General features: G+C 40.2%; 1 protein-coding gene across 1 annotated transcript in view; it reads left to right on the forward strand.

Annotated features, from left to right (window-relative positions):
• Positions 1-4,745: 4,745 nt before the first annotated feature.
• Topaz1 (testis and ovary specific TOPAZ 1) overlaps positions 4,746-16,010 on the forward strand; it is a 48,896-nt gene continuing 37,631 nt past the window's right edge. Inside the window, exons 1-4 of the mRNA XM_021172427.3 lie at positions 4,746-5,008; positions 5,702-8,132; positions 12,400-12,464; positions 13,795-13,919. Coding sequence (XP_021028086.1) covers positions 4,792-5,008; positions 5,702-8,132; positions 12,400-12,464; positions 13,795-13,919 — 2,838 coding nt within the window. The 5' untranslated portion in view covers positions 4,746-4,791. The remainder of the gene's footprint in view (positions 5,009-5,701; positions 8,133-12,399; positions 12,465-13,794; positions 13,920-16,010) is intronic.

Here is a 16,010-nt window from a genome sequence, read left to right on the forward strand (position 1 = left end):
GACAACAAGCCTTTTATCTGGGAATCTGAAGTCTTACTTATAATTTGGGTTATAAGTAAGTTCTTGCCTCATGTTGGTTTGCCAAAATGTTGTGGTAAATATTACTTGGAGGTGTCTACCCTATGATAGCTCCCTTCTTCCCCTGTGTCCTCTCTTCTCTCATCTTTGAAGGTTACTATCTACATGAATTTATTTTTCCTTCCTTTTTCTCTCTTAATTGGTTAGCCATCATGGGGTAGAGGGATTATGAGCTCATAGCCATGAGTGCCAGCCTGTTGGAGTAAGAGCGGCCCAGGCAGAACATGGCAAGTGATATCTCGGGGTTATTGACAGGGAAGTAGACAATATAGTACAGAGGGTTGATATCTGCCCAGCTCTAGTGCTCTAAGACTTATTATAAATACAGGGACTTTATGTCTTTTATTTGGGAACTAAATGATCTAAGGTGGGGTAGAAACCCCCAAATAATGTCTACCACAAAAAGTCTAGGATGGATAATTAAAAACAAGCAAAGTTTGTCTATGTAGATATACTTTAGATAGATAGAATGGTCCTTGAATACTTCATGGATCTGCAGAATATGACATTTAAAATGTTTAATAAAAAAGCTTTTCATAACAGACATATATCAGCTCTTGGTAGCACCACTAATATCCTCCAGAGGAGGTGATGGTCACAGGAGAATTTCCACCTGACACTTGCTTTAAATGTAACAAAACTGGATACCAGACTATAAACTGCTCTTTTACCTCAACTACTGACTGCACACTCTGAAGACCTTGGGCAAGCAGGACACTGGAGAGTTGATTGTCCCACTTTGGAGAGAAAAGGTGGGGCAGTCCCCCTAAGCTCCTATTCCACAGGAAAGTCTGTCAAATCTTCTGGGCCTGGAGAGTGAAGATGGATAGATGCCCCCATCGACCATAGAAAGCCCTTGGCTGACTGACTGTCCAGGTAGCTGTAAGCATCGGCCGGTTTTAACAGACTTGCAAGCTGCTTGGTCAGCACTTCCTGCTTACTCAGGTTGAAATTTATCCTCCTCAGGATTTCTGTTCGGTTTGAAACTAGATTAATGAAGGATTTATCAGTTTAACAGCAGAAACCAAGGTTTCAGCAGACTCCTCGGTTCTCTTTATGTGTAAAACTCAGGCTTCAAACCTCACTTTTCTAGAGCTGCCTCTACTAGGTCTAGACACAGTCTCTCTTATTAGCAGACTCAGGAAGCCAGTTTCAAAGTAACTCTTTACTGTTCCTTTATCTAAAGGACCTCGCTTTACTGAGACTGCTCCTGATAATCAACCACCCGGGTCTCATGGTGAAAAGTTAGATAGGAAAAGATATAAAGTTTATGGAAGTTCTAAGGATACAGAAGCTTAAGTTGTCAGGATCTAAGAAAGTGTTTTAGGGTCTAAAAAGGAGCTGTAAGGTTAGTAAGCACAAGTTATAAAGGTTAGAAGACATAAAAGCTTAAATGGTGATAAAAAATTATTTAAGGTATATTTTAAAAAGTGAAAAATGCTTCACATTTCTTCTCCTCACTATGCTACTCCACTTCCTATATGCTACTCCACTTCCTATATGCTACTCCACCTCCTATATGCTGTTGTATTAAGATTTCAAAAATTCAAAGTTTTAACATTAATCCATAGAGTTCTGATAAACTATTTAATATAGCTCTGGTATAGTACTGCTCATATTATCATAGTTACAAGCTCAAGATTTTAAATTTCCTTTGGTTATCTTTTAAGTACGGGCTTAAAATTACTTCTCATTGTACTAAATTTATATACATGCATTCTTCTGGATAGAGGAAAGAAGCCCCCTTTTCATGGTTTGCAGTGATACTAAAAGTCAAGATGAAGCAAAGATCCCCAAGTGGCATAAACAACCCACTTCTCTCTTACTCTGATGGCAGTCTCTTCCTTTGCCTGTCTTGCCCCTATTATGGGACAGACTGTTGTCATTTTTTTTTTTCTTCTAGCCCCTTGCCTTCTCCTTTTCCTCCATGAATGGATTCTCGAAGTCTCTAGGATAGCAGTTAACCAAAGGCTCATACACTGATACCTCCCTTTGAACCCCAGCCTATCAACTCCTGACTCCCCCTTCCCACGTGGTCCCATGCTACCAGGAAGTAACCAGATGTGAACCAGTGCCCCTACACCTAACGAAAAGGGACATAGCAAACCTATCACCTGTTGGGTGATACTAGTCTGTTGGGTCACAGATTTGTCTGGCTTCTGTGGGCACCAGGAACACACATGTGTTTTAGTCAGTGTTCTGTTGCTGTGAAGAGACACCATAACCACGGCAACTCTTATAATGTAAAGCATTTAATTGGAGTTGGTTTACAGTTTCAGAGATTTAATCTGTTGTTATCATGGCAGCATCCAGGCAGAAAAGGTTCTGGAGAAAGAGCTAAGAGTTCTACATCTAAGTCTGCAGACAGTAGAAAAAAAGAAAGACTCTGGGCTTGGTATGGTCTTTTGAAACCTCAAAGCCCATCCTCAGTGACATACTTCCTCCAACAAGGCCACACCTACTTCAACAACACCACACCCTAATCCTTCTCAAGTGGTGCTACTCTCTGATAACTAAGCATTCAAATATATGAACCTATGAAGGCCATTCTTATTCAAACCACTACGTGGTACCGAAAAAGACAGACAGACAAAAACATCAGTACACTTAAAATAATAATAATAATAATAATAATGATAATAATAAATGGTGTGTTGATGGCCAAAAGGAACTTCTTACCCCTCCAAATGTAATGACCAGGGTAACAGAAAGCTTTTCTACAAGGTTGATTGTCAAAGAGGGGTGACTTGTAGTTTGCCAGGCACACAAACAGGAATCATTTTAAGAACTAGTCCATAGGCTATAGATGTGGATATGTGTTAAGAAGTCTATTTCTCTTATCAGGTACACTTTTTAACTACAAGTTCAGTAAGAAGAACAAATAAAGTCATGGGTCAGGAGTATTGAAAGGTTATGAAACAACTTAAGTGTAAATGAAAATTAATTTTTTTGCAATAGGATGGGAAATCGATTAAACTATTAGAAAGAACTTGCATGTGTTATTTTGAGTTCCTGTTGCTTATCACTTCTATAGCTGTTTGGAAGAGAAAACAAAAAAAGAAAGTAAAAGCTCCCATTAGCTCCCTGTGGTGGCTTAGGCCTGCAGTCCCATCACTTGGAAGGCAGGCAGGAGAATCGTCCAAGTTCAAAGCCAGCCTAAGCTACACAGTAAGTTCCAGGGCCGTCTCAAAACAACAACAAAGCAAAATTAGCAATGATTAGAAGTTACCTGTAATGGTAACATTGTTCTGTAATGGTGAACATTGTTTAGAGGAAATATTTACTGTGCTAGGCTTGTAAAACCAAATTGTTTTTAACTTGAATAAGCAATGAGGAAGTTGCTCCTACCTTAAATGTACCCTGTGAGCTGACCTGAAAATGGACTACTTCCTGGTACAGTTGGGCTATTCTTAAAAGAAAAAAATTGCTGATTGTTGCAAAATACTTTCTCAGCTATTCTACAAGGTAATGGGTCACAAGATTGAACAGGCTAAACTGCTAAGGCCCAGTTTTGTATCAAATGCTTGCTTGTTTGGATATCTGAGACACCTGCGAGATGCTTGTTAGAAAAGCAAGCTTTGCCTGAACCCAGATAGGATATGAGTTAATTTAGTTCCCAAAACTACTAGTTTATGGTTTTTGCCTTTATAACCCTTAGATTAACAATAACTGGGGCCTTGCCTAGGGAACTCTGGTCCTGGCCAGTCTCTTTTTAATAAAAACCCTCTAATTTACTAAAACTAAAACCTGAATCAGACTGGTGAATCTCTGAATGACCACCAGATCCACAACCTTTTCCACAAAAGAACACTTTCCTTTTACAAGGTCAGTACTGATTAAATATTCACAAATGGACACAGTAGACAGGATCCAAAATAACACACAAGGAGGATAAACTCCATTCCAATATTTAAGCAAAGGAGGTTTGTGAAGGGTCAAGATGGGGCATATACCAGGATCCTCTTTCAATGGAGAGGCATGGCCTGGCAAGCTGGTCAAACTTGACTGGACTAATACAAGGATGGAGACATCAATAAAATTAGAAGCATGGTGTTGTAGGTCAAAGTCTGAGAGCCAGAGCCGCAGTAACGGGAAAGGGGGAGAAGTAACAAACGCTGAAAATAGAACCAAGCAGATTTGGTAAATCAGCATGCAAGGAGTCCAGAAGAACACCTAGACGCCTCTGTCCACCAACACGGAGAAGCAACCTTTTACAGAAATAAATGGTATTTTGCATGTCAGCAGCTGGGTTATCTCTGAGCTATCTGGGTAATGAGACAGCCATATTGAGAAGTAAGCGACAGTGGGCTCCCAGGGGTGTTGGAGGCAGTTAGAAGCCACTGGTAGACAACCATTGTCACAGTGCTGAAACAGGCACCTCCAGAAGTCCAGGTCTGGAGAAGGGTGAGGAGCCCAAGGAGGCACCATCACAAACCTGTGCGGTGAGGCTCTGGCCGAGGTGAGACCCTGTTACCTCCGGGTGCAGCCAGGGCTCTTCAAGGGAGCATGTGGACGGGCGGACCACGTGGCCCTCAGCCAGTTGCCCCCAGCCGAGCCCAGCCCACCCACTTCCGCTTCCTGTTGTGTCGGGTACAGGGTCGGAAGCCAGGCCAGGCCGGGCCAGGGTGGGCAGTAACCTGTGTCCTGCAGGGGGATCAGCGGCTCTGGGCCGACAAAGCTTTCCAGACAGGCTAAGTGGGCATCTGTGGGCGGATGCGGCCGCCAGCGACGCCCCCAGACCCCACCACGGAGTCAGAGCGCAAAGGCACCACCCGAGGCCTGAGGAAGCGAGGCCTTCCGCTGACGCCAGAGTCAGGCGAGGGGGGAGGCTGCAGCCTGGAGGCCAGGGGGCGCGAGGAGGAGAGCAGGCAGAAGCGGAGGATGGTGACCCAGGCTTCTGGGAGAGAAGAGACAGAAGGTGACAAGTTGGGTGAGACATCCGCGTCCTGGAAGGTAGCAAGCAGAGGAGGGTCGGGAACAGGGGGCCCTTGTCGCCTAGAGCAGTGAAGGAGGCAGAAACCTCTCTCATCCCAGAAGACGCAGTAAAGAAGCTGGTGGTCACCCCGACCCCCAAGCCTTTTTTTCCTCAGCTGCTTCTGTCTTTGCTCTACTACTAACCTTTAGTTGTATTTCTGTGGTATTTACCAGTGCACTTGGTGAGGAGAGGTGAGATGGGAAGGATTTTTAAAATTAAATAAATAAGTGTATGCCCATTTAGGAGCTCAATCATTATAATTACTGTCAAGGGAATTAGTAATACTAGTGGTTTGTTTTAACTAGAGTAAATGATGCCATCTATAAAGGGTTTTCTGCTGTTTTAGAATTTATAGAGGTTTATTTCTAGTTCTTAATTAGATCTTAAAGCTGGCCAAGGCGATTCACACCCATAATCTGCCAGGTGGGAGGCTGAAGCAGGAGAATCTCAAGTTCGAGGTCAGCCTGTGTTATGCAATGGACCCTGTTTAAAAAATTTTAATACTTAATATGAAAATCTGTTTGTATGTCTAAACAGCCCTTCAGGGAAATACAAATGGATGGCTTCACAGATTTTTCTGTTAACTGATATTGCTTCTTTTTGCCCAGTGTAAAAATGTCTTCTGGTGTGTTTTCTTGTTTTGATCAGCCAAAGAGAATGGAAAAATTACTGAGGCCCCAAGTGATGATCCACAGCCAGGGACTGACCTGGTAAGAAAGACATCAATAATCAGTTCGGAGTCTTTGCAAACAGTGGAGTGCAGTGAATTTCAAAATATGGCTTTCTTACAGTCTTTGGATAAGGAAGAATTGGGAGAAGGTATTAAAAGAAGAATTCGAATTAAAAAATGTAAAAATTTAGAAAATCCACCTCTTGAAATAACTAAAAATGAGGCAACACAAAATATTAAAGTTGAATTCCAAGATGAACTGTTCAAGAATACACCAAAACATTCTTGTAACAGCTTATCACCTGGAGTAGAAAAAAATTGCAGCTTTGAATCGCATGATAACAGTTTTCTCCATTCTGAAGGTTGTAATAATGAAAACAACTTTGAGGATGAACCTCATGATGTATGTCTACACACTGAAGAGAACTCTTTGAAGTTAAAGAAAGAAAACCTTAGGAATCTTACAGAGAAAGATGACACAAGAACTACTACTAAGCTCTTAAAAACTGAAAAAAGTGTAATAGCCAGTAAGTTACTCCTTGAAGAAAGTCATTTATACCAAAATAAAAACAATGGCTTGACTTCTTACCTTCAAAATGAAAAAAACAAATATTTGGTAGAGGAGAACAACACTGGGAGAAAACACAGGAAAAAAATGAAGTTGTCTGAAAAAGAAGAAAAAATTATTAATCTTACTTTGTCTAATGTATGTAACAATTCTGTGTTGGTGTTACAAGAAAACCAAATGGGTATGGAAGGGAAAGAAGCAGAGACCTTAGAACCTAAAAAAAGTTTTCTAAAAGCTTTAAGAAAAATAAACCATAATACACTCCCTTCGGTGGACCATTTGTGTCTCCCCAAAACAGTGGGGAAAACAAGTTCTAGGCATCACATAAATGCTATGCTTCAGAAAACCCTTGAATCAAGTTTGAAAGAGGATATAAAAAATACTTCAGAGTCCTTAGGATGCAAAAGTATAGAGCCAGAAGAATATAATAAATCGATGATAAGCTCTGCAGTGAAATCACCTAGTGATGGCCATCATATGGAAAAGAGATCTCCACGGGGAGATCTGAGAAGTGAAACTGAAGAGTCAAAGGTTAGCTGTTGCAGAACAATACCAATGACTGGTAAAAGAGTTTGGCCTTTTTATTCTTGTGCTAGAATATCTGCCCAGTGTTGGAAAAAGACTTCCTTGTCAGATTTAAATTACTCACTTCTGGGGCCACTGGAAAATGTTAGGCAACATGATTCTATAATACACCAAATGAACCAGACTCACTTACCTGACTCTAAACTGTTCCAACCATCCTTAATAGAAAGAACCACTGAGTCCTCAAGAAAAGAAATGTATGATTCTGATTTAAGTTGTTTGTCTTCAGTTTCTTCAGTAGAATCTACTGTGATGGATATAAAGGAAGCTATGTCCCATGATAAAAAGACAAAGTTAGAGGAACCCAGCAGAAATGGGGCAGAGGTAGTTTCTAATGCAACTGAAGACACCCAGTTAAGTAATATAACTCAAAGCTTAACAGGAAATAAGAAAAGGAAAGGGAATTTATCAAAACTTAATTTAACAGTTGCATCCCAAGAGAGCCAGGAAACAAATAACTGTGCAAATAAAACTGTTCATCGAAAAGCTTGTATTACTAAGCAAACACTTGTGGCTCCAGACTTGGTTAAAATATTAAACACGGGACGGCTGACTAATTTTAAAATCCCTTTACTAAAGAACAAAACAGGAAAAAGAGGAGCAGTAAGTGCCAGGTCATCTGAGAGAGAAGCTTATAGCCCCCTAGAGCTACTTGACAGTTTATCTGGAGTAGAGGCAAAACAAAATAGGAATAAGGAAAATATCTGTACAACTTCAGGACCACAGTCTTTGAATATACATAGTTGTATAACTCCAGGGCAAGCTAGTTCTCATTCATTCTACAATAAGAATTCCTGTACTTCTCCGAGCTTTACCAAGAAAGGTTATGATAATAAAGCATGTAATCACATCTCTGAACCAGGAAATATTATTTCAAATAAGGAGTCTATTTCTATGAAAATTGAAAATAATACCTTTTCTTGTGATCTTGGGTATATTGATCAAAGTTCCTTCTGCTCTAAGAAACAAGAAGCATTTGTGCCAATTTCCTCTGAAATTAGTGGTAGAAAAATGACTAAAAGCATTTCAGAACTCAAATTGGGGTTTCCAGATATTCTTAAAGCATATGAAGATGATGTCCTCTTGATTGATGTAATTCAAGATGATCCAGAGCTCTTTGGAATCTCCAGTGAGGGGGATCTCTCCTTTGCTTCAGAAGTCTCCAAGATAAAACAGGAGCCCAGAGTATCTGAAGACCAACCATCAGATTTTAAGCACATCCACCTTCCAGGGAAAAAAGAACCAGGCGATTTGAGGTATGCATGTTCAAGAATGCCTTTGGTTCAGATGATTGTTGGGTTTTACAGCACTCTTTGGTGTTGACACACCATTTTTAATAGTTATTTATTAAATACAGCAAATTACTGCTAATTCCTAGAAATGTTATGCTAAAGATAAAAATAAATATTTCTTGAAACATATAAAGCAGATTAGCTTTTAAAATCAAAGTAATTTATAAAGTGACTTCTTCATCAGTTGAGTTTATTTTCATTAGAAATATGTATATGAGCTCATTTTAGTCAGTTTTACGGATGAATTAGCCTATTTTCTGTGGATTTCTTGTTAGATTTTTTTTTAAATCGTCTTTCAGGGAACAGAGAAGCCTTGAAATTTATTTGAAATAAGACTTGCAAGTAGATTCAAAAGTTAAATTAATTATCAGAAGACAATAGTGTGTTTCCACTTGATTTCTAAGATAATCAATCACATTAAATCATCACTGTCCTGATAGCACTCATTTCCTTGAAGCAACTTTGTTGTGACTAGTAATGACCTTTGTGCTCAGGAGCAACCTGTTCTGGTTGGTACAGAATCTGTGTAATAGCACATTTGACTACATTTATATAATTCTTAAAGCTCTGGTTTGTATTTGCATGCTTTGTTTAAACACTGGAATGTTTCATGAATAGATGAAAAAGTAAATATGACCACACTTTCCTCAAAGATTCAGTGACACATAGCTTAAATCTCTAGTATTTATAACTGCATTTTGGATACTGTACTCTTCCAATATTCTTAGTGCTTTGGGAACTTGCAACTTCTCAGCAAATTGAATGTTCACTACTTTACTATATAAAGAGTTGACTCTAAAATATACCCATTTTAGAGATGAGAATAATGATAATAAACTGTCATTTGCGCAAGGTCACACTGCTAGTAAAGGAGACTGGACCTGAGCCCAGTCTTATCTAAATTCTAAAACTAATGTTTAAGATCTTTACCTTTATATCTTGTCTTACATTTCATAATTTATTTTACCAATGAAGGGCTGTGTAGTTTTTACACAAATTTAATATTATCCGTGAAAAGAAAAAGAATTTCCATCAGAACTGTGAGGCCTGAATCAGAGAACAAATGGGAAGTATTTTAGCATAGCATGGATAAGAAGCAAGGCCTTGTGTTGACATTCTCACTGTTGTGACAAATGCCTGAGAGAAACAGTTTTTTAAAAAAAAAGTTTCAGAGATTTCAGTTTGTAGTTTAGAGCCTGAAGAGAACATAGCCTACCTTTTGATAGCCAGGAAGCAGAGAGAGTAGTGCAGGACATGATACCAACCTCAAGGGAACCGAGGAGACAGCTCAGTGGGTAAAGTGCTTGTCATATAAGCACGAAGACCTGAGTTTGAATCACTTGCAGCCACATTAAAACAAAACAAAGCAGAAAACAAAGTGCCAAGGTACATACCTATCATGCACAATCTTTGGCCACACACACATTGGTTCCCAGAACACTCCCCCACACACCAGCTCACAACCATCTGTAGCTCTAGATCAAGGTATCAGATGTCCTTGTCTAGCTTCTGCAGGTACCTGGCCACACAATGCAGACATATGCACAAACATAAATAAAAATAAGTTTTAAAGAAAAGAAAAGCACATCTCCTGCCCCTGCTAAAGCACGAGGCAAAGTATAGCAAGCTGCTGCTAACAATTTGAAGCAGCTCCACGTCCCCATACCTGGGATTAAAACAAAAGCACATGCTTATAATATTTCTGTGTTTTTTAAAGAAAACAAAATTCCAAAATTCTTACTACACTGTATACTTGCTGTACCTTCCATTGAAAGACCCACACTGTGAGAACTCCCTCACATTCTGACTCAGGAGAGGCAATACCCCAAATCACTCACGAGAAACGGTCTTGATGCAAACCACAAGAGGACTTTTATTCCTGGCGTGCTCTGGGGCCCACAGTTGTATGCCATGCAGGGTTAGAGGACCATGGAGCCCCGAGTAGCTGAGTAAGGGGTATTTAAAAGAAGAAACCACAACTCAAGGGGGTGGGGAGGGCGTTGTTAGAAAATACCAAAAATACCAGTTAAGAGTCACGAGGGAGTAGAAGTCACAAGAGACACAAGGAATACCTGGTAATTGTGTGGGTTATTTCTCAAGACAGTTTCTATGAGCCTCTAACAATAGCACATTTGCATAGCGGGTTCCATGAATGGTCAGGGTGAACTTCCTTTGAACAAACAGTCCCTGAACCCAGGAAGTGGGTTTGTGATGGAATGCCACTATCTGTTTTATGATTAGCATGCCTTGGAGCATTGAGTCACAAAGGTCATATTCTCAAGCCTGGGCCTAAAGGCCTAGTTTTTTTGTTTGTTTGTTTTTATGTTATACTTTTTCACCATAAATGGGTAAGTAGAAACATCACTTAGTTCTTTATTGAATTGTGTAATCTCCCTCATTCTGTTTCCTCACTATCTTGTGACTCTTTATCTTCATTCTCACTCTTACTAGTCAACTGTCTTCTGGATTGTTGTGGTAAGAGCCCAGTTAATACTCTCATTTAATATATTCTGAACTAGAAATCAATCCTGCCATTGACCGTTCAGTGTACCTCACTAACTTTCAGTCTCCAGAAGATAGTCACTTTTAAGGCACTTGATAGGTCTGTAGTCTCCTTTTTTCACAACTGAGGTATTAGATGGTAAAAGGGGCTTATTTTATATGCTTTCATGAAGTAAGCTTATCTGAATTTTAAAAATGGAAGTGTTTGTCTATATATCTTTGAGTGTCTACCACATGTGTTTTTTTAATTCATTAAGCCTGTTGGATGGAAGAATATGTCATTTAAGCCTCACAGTAGCCTCATAAACAAGTGTTACTCTTATATTTAGTGTGATTGGATGAAAAAAGTTTAGAACAAACAGGAGCCCAGAGCAGTCCAACTCTGACCTCCAGGTTACAAGCTTTACTCAGGAGCAGTAACAAGCAGGCAAAACAAAACAAAACAACTTTCTTGGGGTTTTGTTGTTGGTTGTTTGGTTTAGTTTTTTTTTTTTTTTTTTTTTTTAAACAGGGTTTTTCTGTGTAGCTCTGACTGTCTTGGAACTCATTGTGTAGACCAGGCTGGCCTCAGATTTGCAAAGATTCGCCTGCCTTTGCCTCCCAAGTGCTGGGATTAAATCACTTGGCAAGCTGTCATGTTTTACACTAGGAACAAGCTGTGCATGCACATGCCTGAGCACAGATGCTAAGCACTCTTGCATTGGTGCAGTCCTGTGGGACTATTATAGCAATGGGCTATTCACAGACAGTCTGGTCTCCAGTTGAGCTGATGTGTGGAACCCTGGTACCAGGTGGAGGTAATTCCCACCTACATGAGACAGTAGGCGTTCCCTCATGTCTCCTGGAACCCTGGCTCCTGTCAAAGTTACCACCCCCACAGCCCCCACAAGAGAAGTATGTGGCTAGTAGTCACGTAGATAAATGTCCCAAGCTTCTGACCTTCAGGCTACACTCCTCCCCAGTTACCTAGCAACAGTAAGATAACAGCCCACCACAAGAGGGGCTGTTTGGCCCCACCTCACTTTCTCCTCATGCTCTCCTCATTCTCTCCTCTCACTCTCTTTCTCTCTCTCCTTCTTGCTTGCTCCCTCTTACTCTAGCCTTTCTTCTCTCTCTCCTTTTCCCCCTTCCCTCCTCTTGGCCATGGCCGGTCTCTCTCTCTTTCCACCTTCTCTCCTTTCTCCCTGCCTTTCTACAATAAAGCCCTAAAACCATAGATTGTCTCTGTTCATCAAGGCCCACTGTGCTTGGACGGTGGGATAGGCTTTCTCCTAATGAGCCGTTTCTAACCTCTCGATGGAAGGACTTCCTGTGCTCCAGCGACAGACCAGACTTAGGACTCTCGCCTGTGTGGGAACCTCTCTCCCTCTGCCCTCTCTCCCATATCCCTGGGGCCGAGGGTGTTGCTCCGTAGCCCCTGGTATTGGGGGCTGCCCCTGTCCACCCCCACCCCCCTTTTCAGTTTCCCAAATGCCTAGTCCACTTGTTAGGTCCTTCCCGAGTAGCACAGTCAGGATAGCACTCTAGCCATGGCAGCACACTGTTGAGTAAACAGCCCAGTGAGAACTCAGTGAGTGCTGGACTCTCAACCCCTATGCAGTCATTCTTTTGCCCTGGAGAACCTGGTAGCTTAGCCAACCTCAGAAGCAAATGTTACACACCCACTGCTTTATGATTGAGTAGTTGTGCTGGTATCTGGTGCAGTGTTTGAGTTCTGTTTGCTTTATAGTAAAGAAGTTGCCTTGCTGGAGCCTGGATTGCTGAAACTGGAGATCTGTCCTTCCTTGTCAGCAGGTAAAATTTGATACTTGAAGAATATTCAGTATTGAAATATCTGTATATCTGTATTCAGGCCCACTCACTGAATTCATTGGAATGGGAAGCTTTTTGCTTAGCATCTGCTAAACAAATGTCAAAGAATTTGTCAGTTTTCTTCCATTTTAACTGATAAGTTGGCAAATCATATTTTGAGATATGTCCTATTTTAGTTATTCAATGTATAACTTTGCTATGCATTCTCTACAAGATAGCTAGTTGACCTCTGGAATCTTCCAGGCTTACTTTGAAATTGAATTAATATATTTAACTTTATCATTCTTAAACAGTCATTAAAAGTCATAACTAACAGCTAATCATAATTTTAGATGCCCAAGCAACAATGTTGAACTTAACTTTTTACTTTGACTTTCAAGTTTTAAAACTATTTTTAGAAGCAGCAAGATGGATTAGTAGGTGAAGATACATACTTGCCTGGCCTTACAAGTTGCCATCTGATTTCCACAGCTGCACCTTGACTGCAAGCACACAAAATAAAACATACATGTGTGCCAGGTGTGGTGTGCATGCCTTTACTCTCAGCACTCAGGAGTCAGAGGCAGGTGGGTCTCTGTGGGTTTAAGGCCAGCCTGGTCTACAGAGTGAGTTCCAGGCCAGCCAGAGCAGAGTTACATAGTGAAACTCGGTTTCATCAATTAAATAAATAAATAAATAAATAAATAAATACATACATACATAAATAAATAAATAAATGTATGTATGTATGTATGTATGTATGTATGTATGTATGTATGTCAGGGTTGAGTGAGCGAGCAAGTGAGCAAGCTTGAGATGAGGCCCCACTATGTAATCCTGACTGGCCTGGAATTCACAGAGCTTTTGCCTCTGCTAATATTAAAGGCATGCACCAACAAAAATATTTTTAAATGGCTGGAATATGAGAGAGGTTCTTACATATCACATTGCCAAGTCTTTTTATACCATATAGTGAAATTATTTTTTTTTTAAAGATTTATTTATTTATTATATGTAAGTACACTGTAGCTGTCTTCAGACACTCCAGAAGAGGGCGCCAGATCTCGTTACGGATGGTTGTGAGCCACCATGTGGTTGCTGGGATTTGAACTCTGGACCTTCGGAAGAGCAGTCGGGTGCTCTTACCCACTGAGCCATCTCACCAGCCCGTGAAATTATTTTTGTAGTAACCAGCAAATTACATAATTTGCTGAAGTTCTAACTTGGTATTTGTCATGTTAGGACTTGAATACTTCTGAATTCTGGGAATTTATGGAACAGTCTTTGGTTGTTTTGTTTAAAGTTTATGTGGTTGAATGTTGTTTCTCTTCAGCAAAGGAGCCTCAGCATGATCCTAAAGGGGCAGCCATCTCCTTAGAAGCCACTGAGGAGACTGTTGTAAGTGGAAGCCTCGAAGGCCTCAGTGAACAAGCGTGGGCTTCAGACTCAGACGCGAAGGTACAACAGAAGCTTTTGTGTGCCCACATCTTGGTCTTAGGTAGTAGTAATGCAGATGCCCCCATTGCAGCAGTGCTGTGAGGAGACAGGTAAAGTCTTACTGAGAAGAAGTACCAAGTCATTGGCCCGCTGACAGGTGTCTTGGTGGTCTACGTAAACACAATATAAATAGGGATGCCTGAGAAGTAGAATGTGCTGTGTAATTATATGAACTTTTTCATATCCTAAAGTTACCATAAGCTTGCATGATCTTCCCTGAAAGTGTTGAATATGGTAGCAGCTATAGTCCTTGACTGTGAGCATCAGTTATGTGTCCACAGATGTAGAAGCAATAGGAATTATAGGTAAGCTTAACTTGATGTTGGAACACACTGCTTATACCTAATAAGGGAAAAATCTTTGATATCAGACTCTTTGTTTAAGTTTTCTGCCCAGGGCTGGACATGAAGCTCTATGGCAAAGTGTTAGCCTAGCCTTTGCAAGGCCCTGAGTTCATTCCCAGCCCTACAAAACAGAGAAACGTTCTGCCTGATAATGTTGGTAATTCTCTGACCCCCCCTTTTTTTTAACAATATAATTGATTCCTAAGCAACTATTTCAAACTCTTTCCCCTTGAATTGCTCTTCACTCATTTGCACAGCTAGCAACCTTGTTTGCTACTTCACCGAGGAACTGAAGTAAGTGGAAAAGAACATTGTAAGTTCCCACCAGTACATTAGACCACCTACCTAAACCTCCTAGAACCCCAACTTCTCTTCGGGTTCAGGGCATCACCTCTCCAGTGACACCCTCACTGTGTCTTCATCTTCATTTTCATCTCCCACTTTCTTTGCAACTTTTTTTCATGTGATTTACTCTGCCTTTGTCTGCCACTTCCCAGATTTGGGGTTTGTAAAGTTTTCTTTTTCTAGTCTCCCTGCCTAGATGTGCTCTTTTGCATTGTCACATCCCAGTGTATTCCATAAATATATGTGCTAACTCCCTCACATTTCTATTCGTAGCTCAGACTCCTCCAAACTTCAGACCTTTGTCTCATCACCTGCTTGCTCACTTGGGTGTTCAATTAGGCATTTACAATTCAACACAGCTAAAAACAAAAAACCCTTAGTTACACATTCCCCTGCCAGTACAAACCAGCTTCCATCACAGCCCTCATCTGTGTTCATGACACCACCATTTTTTCTCAGTTATTCAGTCTCAAAATTTTAGCTTTCTTAACGTTTTATCCTCACCCCATATATAGACTATAAGGTTTTACCTTCACATGAGATCTAGAAATGGTCTGTTCTTTACCACCCCATCAATAACACACTGGTCTATATTATATACTATATGTAGACAATAATCTATATTGTATACTATGCAAATGATTGCAGTAGCCCCCTAACAGACCTGTTTCTGACCTTGCCCTCTTATACTATGGACTGGCCTCTTTTATAGTTTCTTAAAGTTATAGCTGAGGCCACTGATTTAATTTAGTGATTAATGTACTTAGCACTACCAATTCACACATCCCACCTTTAAAACAAATTAATTGTGGACCTACAAGCAGTGTTAAGAAAATACATAGAATGTGCCCTTTATTTCTCCCTGTGGTCATGCTGCAGAGCTGTAGCATGGTACGGCAACTTGGAGTCCTATTCAGGAAGCCCTTGCCTTTGTCCATTTGCAGTAATACAGTTGAGCTACAGAACATCTTTCTCACCAAAACTGCCCTTCATATTAACCCCTTATATATAAACTAACTGGCCTTCATATTAACCCCTTATATATAAACTGCCCTTCATATTAACCCCTTATATATAAACTGTCCTTCATATTAACCCTTATATATATACTGTCCTTCATATTAACCCCTTATATATAAACTAACTGTCCTTCATATTAACCCTTATATATAAACTGCCCTTCATATTAACCCCTTATATATAAACTAACTGTCCTTCATATTAACCCTTATATATAAACTGCCTTCATATTAACCCCTTACATATAAACTGCCCTTCATATTAACCCTTATATATATAAACTAATTGTTCTTCATATTAACCCTTATATATAAACTGCCCTTCATATTAACCTCTTAGATAT

The sequence above is a fragment of the Mus caroli genome, unplaced genomic scaffold (assembly GCF_978045245.1).
Source record: "Mus caroli unplaced genomic scaffold, Mus_caroli_1 scaffold_11, whole genome shotgun sequence".
In the NCBI taxonomy this organism is placed as follows: domain Eukaryota; kingdom Metazoa; phylum Chordata; class Mammalia; order Rodentia; family Muridae; genus Mus; species Mus caroli.